Source organism: Otolemur garnettii, unplaced genomic scaffold (genome assembly GCF_000181295.1).
Source record: "Otolemur garnettii isolate 467f Iridium unplaced genomic scaffold, OtoGar3 scaffold00023, whole genome shotgun sequence".
NCBI classification, from domain to species: domain Eukaryota; kingdom Metazoa; phylum Chordata; class Mammalia; order Primates; family Galagidae; genus Otolemur; species Otolemur garnettii.
Genome location: NW_003852418.1, coordinates 10341769 through 10355199, shown reverse-complemented (window position 1 = coordinate 10355199; position 13431 = coordinate 10341769). Strand labels below are relative to the sequence as shown.

The 13431-nt window shown below is 47.5% G+C and overlaps 1 protein-coding gene across 1 annotated transcript in view; it reads left to right on the top strand.

The window, feature by feature from the left end:
* Window positions 1–13431, top strand: part of PREX1 (phosphatidylinositol-3,4,5-trisphosphate dependent Rac exchange factor 1) — a 191233-nt gene that overhangs the window by 76272 nt on the left and 101530 nt on the right. The window contains exon 4 of the mRNA XM_003787681.3: window positions 9537–9641. Within this exon, the coding sequence (XP_003787729.1) occupies window positions 9537–9641 (105 nt within the window). The remainder of the gene's footprint in view (window positions 1–9536; window positions 9642–13431) is intronic.

The window sequence follows — 13431 nt, the reverse complement described above, 5'->3', positions numbered from 1 at the left end:
CAGTTTCCTCCAGTGATTAGGAAGTAGGGATGGTCATGCCCCCTCCCTAGGTTGAAACAGGAAAGTGCTGAGCATGGACAAGGGCTTCTCAGCTGCCCCTTCAGGAGACGCTGGGAAATGTTGGGAGAGATTTTTGGTTGTGATAAGCCTAGGGGGAGGTGTGCTACTGGCTTCTAGTTAGAGGCTAAGGATGCCCCCCAATATCAGACAATGCACAGGAAAGCCCCCACGACAGAGAATATCTGACCTCAAATGTCAGCAGTGCCAAGGTGGAGAAACTTTGGCATCTCGTGAGTGCTCAGTTAGTATCAGCTTTTATCATCAACACTGACTCACTTCTCCAAGGAGTCACCTCTTAGTGGTCAGAGTCTCTGTCTGCAGAGAGTTACAGCCTGGTGGATAGTCTCATGTCGTGGTCAGAAGGAGAGTGCTTCTGGCCAAGCTGCTGAGCCACTCAGTAATTGTGTTACACTCCATGAGTTCTTCTGACTTTGTGCCTCAGTGTCCTCACCTGTGAAATGGGTACAAACCCACAATGTTGTGGCAAGGATTAAGTGAGATGCCAGGAGAGTGCTCAGCATACCTTCTGATACACACTAAGTGAGCAATGCCTGTCGGCGTTCTCTTCCTGCTCATGTGATAGACACCCCTCTGTTTGAGAAGGACAAATAAGAGCACAGGATGGGGCACAGGTGGGAAAGGTGCGGTGGAGGGCATTGGGTTGTGATCCTCTTTGGCTCTTTGGCTGCTGGGAGGGAGCACTGATGTGGAGGGGAAGGAGGCAGCAGTCAGACCCCAAGGAGGTGACCCTACCGAGTCCCATCTGGAGCCTTGGACCAGTGATGTGACTGTGGAGGTGGTGGGGAGTGGTGAATGCCACAGAGGTTCTATAATCATGTTCAAATAGGAAAATGAAAAGAGCAGGAGGGAATGTCTTCCCTTCAGGTTCAGAGGAAAGAGTGAATGCTCAATTCTCTGGAGACAACAGTCGACCATCAAACCCCTGGTCTGCTGAGCAGCCGCGGGACCCTGGGCAAGTCACTTCACCTCTCGGAGCCTTAGTCTCCAACTCTGTAAAATGGGAATAATGATAGTACGTGCTGCACGGGGCTGTCAGAATAAAATGTGCTGGCCCAGCACTGAGCTAATGGCTGTCTGAGTGTCAGCTGTGGGCGTTACTCCAGCCAGGACGCTAGTTGAATCTTTCTGGGGAGGTGGCTTTGGGGCTGGCAGTGAACCAATGACCAGAGGTTGGAGTGGGATAATCTGTTCTTTAGCCAGAATGGTGGAAGGGCTCTTCAAGGTGCATTATCCAGCTTGCCACAACCCACAGGCATCTTGGGTCCTCTGGCTTCTCTGCCTACATCCCAGAGGCTGTGAGTAAATGGGTGTAACTCGTGAATCACTGAGGGGCTCTGGACCCTGAATTCCTCTTTCCTTCTCTCTCTCTACAGGGGAGACTAGGGGTCCAGCGGGGGAAGATCATGCACATGAGGCAGCCTCTTCTTCCATGCCTCTCCTGCCTTTCCTGGTGTCACCTGTCATAGGGGAGCTGATGAAGGCAGTGCTGGCCATCAGAATCATAGCACACTGATTGTGAAGTTCAGGCCTTTGTAGGAACCTATTCTGGGCTGGGGGCTTTCCTGGCATCCATCCCCAGGCCCAGGAGATCAGGCATTGTAGAGCCTGCTTGCCTGACTTTGCATCCTGGCTGTGCTGTGTTATAGCTTTGTGATCTGGGAGAATAGCCTACCTCCGTCTGCCTTAATTTTCTCGTTAGTAAAATGGGGATAGTAAAGCCCACTTTCCAGGGTGGTTGAGAGAATTAATAAAATCAGTAGTGCCTGACACATAAGTACTCAGTAAATCTGACTCAGCTGTGTAACGGGCATATTTGTGTGTGTGGTCCAACCCTCTCTTCTCTGAGGCATGACTTTGTTCAGGGTCCCCAGGACTGGGTGTGCTGGGCCATGTTCCAGGCTCTTGGAGAGTTCTTGTGAGCCTCCCTAACTCAGCAGTTCCTGTCCTTTCAGCCTTGCAAAACTGCTGTGAGACCTAGACCCAAGGATGGACATCCATGGCTTTGACAAAGATGAAGTGTTTGGGGGATTGATTCTTCCTCAGCTGCAGACACCTGCTGGAAACATTAATCTGATCTCTTCCCTCCTCTTCCCAGAACCCTCCAGAGGTTCCCACCTCACTGGAGTTAAATCCCCACACCCAGGAGGCCCTATCCATTCTTCGGATCTCACAGCCTTTCACACTGGTCTCCAGGCTGTTCTGGAACATGCTGAGCCCATTTCTGCCTCTGGCCTCTGAGCTCAGTGTTTCTTCTGTGGGCCTGTTGCCCTCAGACATCCCTGTGGCTCTCTCCCGCCCAACCCTGAAGTCTTTTTGGAGATGCCACTTTCCTGTAGGAAGCTGTAATGCTCCTGCCTCCGGACCCCTTCCTACTTCTTTATTCTCGGTGACTCGGATCACCCGTTGACCTGTCAGATATTTTGTACCTTTTCGCTATTGTTGTTTTGCTTTTGAGACAGGGCCTTGCTCTGTTGTCTGGATGGGTGCAGTGGCATGATCACAGCCTTTGCACCCTCTGGGCTCAAGTAATCCTATTGCTTCAGCCTCCTGAGTAGCTGGGACTATACACACCCCCCGCCATGCCTGGCTAATTTTTAAACAATTTCTTGTAGAGGTGAAGTCTGGTTATGTTGCCCAGGTTGGTCGTAAACTCCTGGCCTCAAGCAATCCTCCCAGATCAGCCTCCTAAAGTGCTGAGATTGCAGGTGTAAACCACCACACACCTGGCTGTACCATTTTTTTTTTTTTTAACTGACTGTCTACCCCTAGAATATTAGCAACACAAGGGCAGGGACTTTGTCACATTCACCTCCCTGTCCCTGGATAAAAAATTGTCTATCCCCAAGCTTGCCCACTTGATATATGTACAAACTGGGAGAAAGGTCAGGCCCAAGGTCACAGCTCTGTCACTGGCAGGGGTAGACTTCCCTGATGGCTAAGCTGGTGTCCTTCAGCTCATAGATCACATACTAAGTTTGATTTTTGCCCTACCCAATACCTCTTGTATTACTTGTTTAATCCTTTAAAAATTGATTCACTTAGTAAAACCTTAAATAAACCTATTTAAACGGAGAGATTAGCATCATTGTTGGAAATGGAAAATGAATGTGTCTGCTATAAATAGAAGGTAATAGTAAAAATAAGTGTGATGGAAACCAAGCTGTGTTACCACATTCTGTCTAGAAACTCCTGCCCACCTGTGTCTCTAAGCCTGAGGTCTGTCTCCAGTTAGAGCGAAAGGAAGATTCGCAGTGACAGACTGGTGTGGACATCCTATCACGTCTCACTGAGACCCTCCTTGAGCTACATGGGACGATGGAAAAAGCAGCCAGCTTTCTCTGTATGTGATTCAGTGTTTTTAGATTTAAAATCATCTTTTAAATTTGAAAATTAGTATCCTCCCCTCCTCCCCCCTGGCTCATGGAGGATTATGCCACATCACATTTCTCAGAAGTTTCAGAGGCAGCCCTTGGCCGGAGGGTGGGTTTCCAGAAGCTGGAGATTTGTGTGCAGGTGACCTCTTAGAAGCAGCTGAAGGGAGAGGTTGCACAAGCTCTGTCCCTGCCTCAGGTGATCCTGTTTGGAAGGATCTCTGGAGTGAGGCTGGCCCTTCACGAAGGTGCCCGGTCATTGGATGTGGGTTCTTCCCAGGGATGGGTGTCAAACTTCAGGCTGGCGGCTCTCTGAGGTCGATGGCCTTACCTGAGGGCCACTGTCCGTCACCACTCTCAGCATGTGGGGGAGTGGGTGCCTCTGCCCTTGCTGGGGAGGATTTGAATGTTGTACCACAGCATACTTTAGATCCTATAGGACAGTGGCCCCAGCCCAGCCTCATTCCCTGGCTTGTTTACTCCCTGCCTGCAAAGTGTTTTGCCCCAGCTGAGGCAGCATCTGGGTTGGTGAGGTGGTAATTGGGAACAGAGCTCTGCAGACAGACTCCCCAGGAGAGGAAGGGGCCCTGGTTCAGAGTCCAGCCCACGGCTGCTGCCTCTGTCAGGGACAGGGGGAGAATCCCTCACCCCCTTACCCTAAATCCAGCCAGTAGTGACTTGGGTTTATCACAAACGAGCAAGGAGGTGACATTTTCTTTGTATGAGGTTCTGTTCTGGGTGCCTTACGTATTTTAATCCATTAAAATTTCACAACAGTCTTTAAAGGTGGGTGTTATCATTGTGCCCATTTTATAGATGAGGAAACTGAGGCTTAGAGAAATTGTTATAGTGCAAGTTTATACAGCTGGTAAGGTGTTAGAGCCCGGATTCGAGTGGACACATTCTGACTCCAGAGTCTGTGCTTTTCACCATCTTCCTTGACAGTGTCTCCTGAAGCACATATTAAGCATCTGCTGTGTGTGCTGCTCTGTGCTAGGCCCTGGGGGTGCTGCCTTGAGGCTCCTAGGCTAGAGAAACTGGCTAAGTTAACAGGGAGGTCACTTCAGATGGCGATGCAGATTGTGACTAGCCTAAAATGCAGATATGGTGAAGAGTGACTCTGCCCAAATTGAGAGGTTGCTTTCAATTGGGAGGTCAGGGGCAGGGATGCTAGATTTAGCAAATAAAAACAAGGGGCAGCCAAGTAAATTTGAATTTCAGGTAACATCAGATAATTTTTTCGTGTATGCCTCTTGCCATATTTGAGACATGCTGAAAAGTTCTTTGTTGTATATCTGAAATTAGAATTCTTTTGGGCATCCTGTGTTTTATCTGGCTACCCTAGAGGCCACCCTGGCAGCGGGCAGAGATGGCCTCTTTGAGGTGGTGAAACGGGATGATCTTAGGGAAGAGTGTTCCAGACTGAGGGAAGAAAGGGCAGAAGCCTTGAGCAGGAAGCAAGCGTGGCACATTTGAGGGCAGAAGGGAGACCAGTGTGGGCAGAGCAGAGAGAGTCGAGGAGAGAGTTTGGGGCATTATGGGGGCAAGATCTGATAGGGCTTTGTGGGTCAAGGTCAGGACTGTAGATTTTATTCTGAGGGTTATAGGAAGCCGTCAGAGGTTTTAAACTTGTGGTTGTTTCTGTTTTAATCCCCTCTCCCTGCAGCTGTGTGGATGGGGGGATGATAGGGCGGGGAGACCCTTGAAAAGTTGAGACTTGACTTTTCCACCCCCCTCCACACTGGAGGAGGAGTCTGCGTGACCAGCTTCTTCCCTTGTCCAGGTCTCCGTCTTTCTGGCTGTGACATGAGTGGTCTGGCTGTGACAGAGATGTTCTCTGTGAAGCTGGTGTCATCCTCAGCACTGCAGACAGCAGATGTCACCTCTGACAATCCGTGAAACCCCCTCTCCTTCCCGGGTCTAAATCTCCTCCCCTGATTGTCTTCAGCTAACAACTGTCCCCTCTCCGCCTTTACACCCCAAACCCATAGCCACAAGTTCCCCACCCACCATATCTGTGTCTGTACAACCGTGTGTCAGTTTCTTTCTGGCAAAGCAATCAAAGTCCCTTGTGGGACTTCTAGGAGGAAATTGAACACTTGGACTCTGAACTGTCAAATGCAGCATTTCCTTTGCAGGATCTTGAATCTGACACATAACGGGGGTCCGGCTCAATGAAAGGACATGGAGTGATTGAACTGGGCATGGATTTGAAGAGAAGATGTTGTCATTTGCTAAATTTAACTTCTCCACACCTCAAGCTTTGGGCCCCTGCCCTTTCCACAGGCTGAAGGAGAGGGTGACATTGTGGGCTGTGTCAGAGAAGGGGCTCAGGGGATGGGGAATGACAAACCTGGCACTCTTACCACGTACTCTCCTCTCCTGTGTCTGTGCAGACATTGCTAATCAATCATAGCATTCTGTCTTGGGGCTCCCTGTCGGGCTCCAGAAGCCTTCTCACCAGTGTTCCAGCCAGCACTACTTGATTAGGGTTGGCATGTGAGAAGAAACAGCTTTGCCCCTGCTTTCTGGCCCAGCCCATTTATGGTACAGAGGGAGATGGACAGGGAGCCCATGTCCGCTCACTAAACTTGGGCTCACATCTTTCACTTTCTTCCCACTTTCAGAGTTGTGTGTATCAAGATGGTCTTCAGTGCACATGACTAAACCACCAACTCAGGCACACACTTTAAGAGAAAAAGGAATTTTTAAAGTCTTTTTAAATGGTGAACATAAATGAAAAATGTTTAGGAGAGTATGTTGCCTTCAGGCATAGCTGGATCCAGGGCCCCACATGGAGTTTTCAGGAGTTGGTCTTTCTTTGTCCCTGGCAATAATAGCAACAACATTCATAAGCAGCTATATTAATAGTTGCTGATATTTAGTGAGGACTTAACTGTACACTGTTTTAAGCACTTAATGTAAATTCTGCTTTCCTCTGGTTTGGTTTTATTCTTGGAGGGTGGGGGGCAGTGTGTGTGGGGGGGTAGAGGTTCAACAGCAGTTCAGAGAGGGCTTCTCTTCCCAGTGGTTCCAGTGCAGGACCTTAAGTGCTCTCATTGGCTCAGCATGGTCACATGGCCTCTGTTACTACGACAGAGGGGCTCTTTGATTGGTTCTCCTGGATCACTCACCTGTGGCGTCCAGGGTTGGGGTGGGGTCACCCTGGGGAGAAGTATGATGCTGGTGTGAGGAGCCCCTCTTAGTTCTTCCCTCTGTTTTTCTGTTTTCATTAATCACATCGTCACAAAAACTGCTCTCTGCCAGGGACTGCTTGTCACCATTAGCAACGCAGCAGTGACCTGGACAGACGCAAACCCTGCTCCCGTGGAGCTCAGTCCCGGAGTTTGGGGGAGAAGGACAGTACGTGAATGAGAAGTGAAACCTGCTGGGGGTCAAGGCTACCATATTTCTCAGAATCTGCCTGGGGCCTTTCCCGGTGGCTTTCCCCAGACTCACAGGTCCACCCAGCTGCCTTCCTGCTTACTCTGCTGGTCTCTTCTCTTGCCACCAACCACCCTGCCCTGACACAGAGCCATTCATCAATAGGATAGCGAATTTTCTACAGTAGAAATGGTGGCAGTAATAGCCACAACGTTAGTGAGCACTGGTAATACTTGCTAATATTTAGGAGCACTTACTATGAACAGTTTTAAGTACTTAATGTAAATTCACCTATTAATCCTCATAACAACCCTATCACGGGGATGCCATTATTGTCTCTGCTTCACAGATGAGAATGCGGATGTGCAGAAACGGTACTTGTCTTGCTCAAAGTCACAGAGCTGGCGACTAGGGGATTTGGGTTATGAATTGGGGTGGTCTGGCTGCAAAGCCTGTATCTATGCTTACTAGGTGGGTCCTGATACCGGTTGGTGAGAATGGTCTTGGGGGCTTTCAGTGTCTTTTCTCAGAGCAGCACTAATAGTGGGGTCTGTAGGCTCAGAGAAAGCCCAGGCTCTTGGCTGCAGAGGGACTTTTTCTTTTTTTAAACTCCTTATATATGGTTGAGACCTCCTACTGCCCTTTAGGCACCTGCATTTGGGGCCTTGTCCTCCCTCTACAGCCCTGCAGGCCTTCTCTGCAGCAGTAAGCGCCTACACACAGGCCGGTTCTTGTCACCCACAACAAAGTTCTCTTTCTTCCTTGCCCTCACCACAGTCTGCAGCAGAAGCCCTGGTTCCAGATAGGTCTGGCAGCCCCCCTCACCTGGTTTTATCTGTGGCTCGGTGAGCCCCTATAGTTCAGACACGTCCTCACCCATTTCCTTTGAACTTAGTGGTCCCTTACACTCATTTGAGACAAGTGGAGATAGGAAAAGGTCTGCTCGGGCAATTCCGGGGAACCTGGGGGTCCCTTCTTCTTTCCTTCCCTCTGTGTGTGTGTGTATGTGTGTTGACATCTCACTGGGCTGCAGGTACTTGATGGAGACGCTGTGGTTTGTGACTCAGGGCCTGTTCTGTGTACATGATGACATTGGTGGTGGTGTTTGGAGCACATAGCTTGTGTGCTGTAATGCTGGAGGTGGTTTGGTGGTTCCTTGGAGTACATACTGGGATTGTCCTATGGTGTGTGCACCTGTGTGTATACTTTGGGTGATTGTGACATTGTTTGTTTTAGTATTTTCCCTTGTGGATTCATGTTTGTTAATTGTGTTTATGTAGGTAGCTAATACTTGTGTTGTAAAGTGTTACATGTTGCTTCTGGTGTCTCTGGCACTGTTCTACTCATTTTATATATTCGAAGTTATTTAATCCTCTGGCAGGGGGATCAGTTAGTATGCCCATTTTATAGATGAGGGCATCAAGGCACGGGGTGGTGAAGCAACATGCTCAGGGTCGCTTAGGGAGTGTGGGTCTGGGTTTACAGCGTCACTCTGTGCACGTTGTTATTATGCGTATTGAGCTCAGCCTATGGATTTTGGCTTGATATTTGTACCTGGTGTATTTGTGTCCCTTTAGCTGGACACTGGTGTGAGGGTTAAGAGAGTTTGGATGCTGGTCCTGCCATTTCATTAGCTATGAGGGCTTGGGCAAATGACTTTTCCTTGGTTTTCCCATGTGTAAATGGGTCCACTGCATTCATTAGCATGTACGGTTATTATGAAGAGTGACAAGGGAAGGAGTTTCCCCTCGTTCCAAGCGAGCAGGGGCAGCCCTACTAAATGCTCAGTGCACAGCCCGTGTTAGCCATGGGCACTGACATGGGCGCTTTGCTACTCAGGGTTTCTACCCAGGTGGTGCACTCAGAGTCCAGGGGGAGCTGCGGTGCCTTGGGCATGCTTACTGACTGGGGCATGCCTACTGAGTATCAAGCCCATGCTCCCTTCTCTTTGTTTTTCTGCTTCCTGCAGCCTCCATTGGAAGGCTGACTAGGGGCTTGTTTAGAAACAAGACGAGCTGCTTGCTCTCCAGACCCACCTCTTCCTTCCTTAGCTTCTTCAGGTCTTGTCCCCCACCCGACATCCAAGAGTGAGACCTTGCAGCACTTCCTCCTCTAGTGGCCTCACCCAGGACATCCTTGTTTGGGGTTTGGCAGGTTTTGTGAGCTGTTTGGAACCAAGAAAGCTCAGCGAAGAGTTTCCTGCTAAGATGGCCCCTGTCTCTTCTAGTTCCGGAAGCCCTGACTGATGGTTACAGACCTGGTGACCCACAGGTTACCTCTGTCTAACTTTGGGCTCAGAGGCATCTGGAGGTCAAAAGAGCTATCTCTCCGCCATAACAACTCCATAAGTTGGGGACTTTTATTAACTCCACCTTACAGATGAGGAAACGGAGGCACAGGGAGGTCAGGTAACTGGCTTGAGTTCACAGTTGGGAAATGCAGAGCCAGGGTTCAAGTCTAGGTTGCTTGACTTGAGTCTATGCTCACGAACCCTGGGCTGTTCCACTGGGACTACAGTGGAAGCAGGGAGGCCTGCAGTGAGCGGGGACACACTTTCACCAATATCCCTTGTGCTGCAGCATCCCCAGGGTATGGGGTGGCCTGTTCCCCCCAGCCTGCTGGTGCAGCTATTGGCTCATATTAAGGTATCTCCCTTCCTGCTGTGAACTGTTTCCCATAGGCTCTGTCCTTGTCTTGCAGAAGGACAAATTCTGCGTGTATGAGGAATACTGTAGCAATCATGAGAAGGCCTTGCGGCTGCTGGTGGAGCTGAACAAGATCCCCACCGTGCGTGCTTTCCTTCTGGTAAGTTTACCTGTCAGCCCTGGCTTGCTCTGCCACTCCTTGGGAATCCCGAGGCACAAGGGAGCTTCACGGTACCCTGTGAAGGCTGATCCTTTCCTCAACTGGGGCCATCTCCTGTCTGACACAGGGATCCGTAAGCCTTTTCTGTTCTTTTAAAGTTTAAGGTAGAATTTTATTCATATAAAATGTCTTTTATTAATAACATGTAGTTATTTGTTAATGCAGCTAATAAATTCCTCTGAGATTGGACATTTATATACACAGCCTTAAATTACATAGTATAAATAGGGTATTTATTTATTTAATTTTTTTTTATTAAATCATAGCTGGGTACATTAATGCAATCATGGGGTACAATGTACTGGTTTTATATACCATTTGAAATATTTTCATCAAACTGGTTAACATAGTCTTCACCACATTTTGTTAGTTATTGTGTTATAACATTTATATTCTACAATTAGTAAATTTAACATGTACCCTTGTAAAATGCACCGTAGATGTGGTCCCACCAATTACCCTCCCTCCATCCATCCTCCCCCTCCCCTCCCTCTCCTCTTTCCCCTTCTTTTTGGGCTATAGTTGGGTTATAGCTTTCATATGAAAGCTATAAATTGGTTTCATAGTAGGGCTGAGTACATTGGTTATTTTTTCTTCCATTCTTGAGATACTTTGCTAAGAAGACTATCTTCCAGCTCCATCAATGTAAACACGAAAGAGGTAAAGTCTGTATCTTTTTTAAGGCTGCATAATATTCCACGGTGTACATAGACCACAATTTATTAATCCATTCCATGACTTAGCAATTATGAATTGAGTTGCAACAAACATTCTGGTATAAATATTTTTGTTATGAAGTGATTTTTGGTCTTCTGGATATATACCTAGTAGAGGAATTGAAGGATTGAATGGCAGGTTTATTTTTAGATCCCTAAGTGATCTCCAAATATCTTTCCAAAAGGAATATATTAGTTTGCATTCCAACTAGCAGTATAGAAGTGTTCCCTTTTCTTCACATCCCCGCCAACATCTCTGGTTTTGGGATTTTGTGATGTGGGCTAATCTTACTGGAGTTAGGTGATATCTCAAAGAGTTTTGATTTGCATTTCTCTGATGATTAAAGATAATGAGCATTTTTTCATGTGTCTGTAGGCCGTGCACCTGTCTTCTTCAGAGAAGTTTCTCTTCAAGTCCCTTGCCCACCCTGAGATGGGATCACTTGTTCTTTTGTTGCTAATACGTTTGAGTTCTCCGTGGATTCTGGTCACTAAACCTTTGTCGGGGACATAACCTGCAAAAATCTTCTCCCATTCTGAGGGCTGTCTGCTTGCTTTACTTACTGTGTTTTTGGCGTAAGCCTTTTCTATACAGGGCCAGCTAGTGAATATTTTTGGCTTTGCCTACCATATAGCACATGGTTTGTCACAGCAACCCAGCTCATGCTGTTGCAGCATGAAAGCATAAATATGTGGGGGAATGAACATGAAGGTGTTGCAATAAAACTTTATTTACAAAAACAGGCAGAGGGTTGGATTAGGGTCAACTTCACCCATTCTTGATGTAGAGTACTGGTTCTAATAAAAGTGTTAGCAATGATAGTAATTATCATTTCTGCTATTATTGGGATTATTATTATTAGGATTATTTAATTTTAAATGAAAGAAAATCCAGTTAAAACTGACTGAAAGAAGACAGCAGCAACAGACATAGAGGAAGCTCAGGGATTCTGCACCTCTGAGGACATCATGTCTACTATCAAGTGGCAAAATCAGAGTATACTTGTTGCCCGTGCATGCAGTGTAGTCTGGAACAAGTCAGAGAACTGAGAGAAGAGTTCACAAAGATCATCCGCCCAGACTGGGTTACCATAGAGCAGCGGTTCTCAACCTGTGGGTCGTGACCCCTTTTAACTGTATCAAAGGTTTGGGGCATTATGAAGGTTGAGAACCACTGCCATAGAGGAATTGGCATCAAGGCTCCACCTTGATGAATCAGTCATAAAAATTTGGTTGAAGAACCGGTGTATTAAATGGAAGAAGCAGAAGCAGCAATAAACTCCACCAAGTTTGTCACCAGGAGCATCAAACCAGATTATTTCAGTGAAGTAGGAGGAGCCCCCTTTACCCATGAGTGCTGCAGAGCGAGTCTCGGAATTTCAGATGCATCTTACCACGATCTGCATGAGCCTTCTGGTACCAAGTACCTTCTGGTACTCTTGGTAGAGTACTGAGGTGTCACAGCTCACAGCAACTTCCAACTCTTGGGCTTAAGCGATTCTCTTGCCTCAGCCTCCCAAGTAGCTGGGACTCCAGGTGCTCGCCACAACGCCCGGCTATTTTTTTGTTGCAGTTGTCATTGTTGTTTAGCTGGCCCAGGCTGGGTTTGAACCCACCAGTCTTGGTGTATGTGGCAGGTGCTGTAACTACTGTGCTACAGGCGCCGAACTGGATTCTCAGCCTTTTGATATTCAACAGATAAGTCTGGGGGGATTCTGATCCTCCTTGGGTCTCTATTCCTTATGAAATAGATGAATTTGTGCAATTATATGACCTAAATAACCCCCCAAACAAACAAAACAGCAACAACAACAAAACAGAAAACCCCCCAAACGAATTTACTGATTTACTTTTCCAAAGTTTAAGACCTAAGAGGGCTTCAGGCACGCAGAGTGGAGGTGTTCAAACGGCATCATCAGGAATGTGCCTCATGGCTCTGCCTTTCCCTGTCTCAGCTTCTGATCAGGCTTTCCACAAGTGGTGGCAGTATGGTCTCTAGCAGCTCCCCCCCTTGTATCTCTCCTAGCTGAGCAACTCCAGGCTGAAGAGAACTCCTTTGTTCCCATAGTAGCAGCGAAAATCCTGAGTCAGATGCTCATTGGCTCACCTTGGCTTAAAAGTTTATCCTTGAAGCAGGTGCTGTAGGCAGAGGGATTGGGTGGTGTTCTGATTGGCCACTTCTGGAGATGAAGGGTAAGGTCAGATCCACCCATACTGCAGGACCTACAGATTGAGTGGATTCCTAAAGGCAGCTGCTTTGCATGTGTGGGAATGTAGGCGTGTGAGATGAGAATAAGTAGATGTTGGTCAGGAAAAAAAGTAGACATCCATGATGGTCTTCCCTACGCTCTCCTAGAGAGCTTCACTACGTATAAAACAGGTTCTCACTTGTGACGTCCTTTGAGCCCTCCTAACCATTATATGTTATGTATGAGTTTAGATACACATTAGTCTGCTTTTTACAGTGGTTTAAATAAGGTCGACATATATTTCTCCTTCACATTAAGAATGTGGATTTAGACAGTCCTTGGTTGGTAAAGGGGATCCAGTGTCAGGGCTGAGTTCTCAGGGTTTGAGCCTCATTACATGGTTTAAGAAGATGACTTCCCAACACATAGTGATTCTAGGTGGTCAGATAGAGGGCGTGCCCTTCTCCTTTTAAGGGCATAACAGGAAACTACACACATCTCCTCTGCTCACATCTTATTGGCCAGAACTTAGTCCTGTGGCCACAACTAGCTGCAAGGGAGGCTGTGAATCTCAGCTTTGTTCTGGGTAGCGGTCTACAAATTCTATTGTCGTGGGAGAGGAACACATCAGGGGAGACCGAATAGCCTTTGTCATAGGTGATTTTGATGAAGTGACATTCTGAGAGTTTACACTTGAAAAGTGATTGAGCTTATCAAGGCTCCAGTCCTTTTCTTTCACCTCTCGATCCCCTCTCACGTGGTTACACACATCCCTTCAGCCACAGTTTGTTTTTCCAGCAACACAGACAGACTTCAGCACACAAA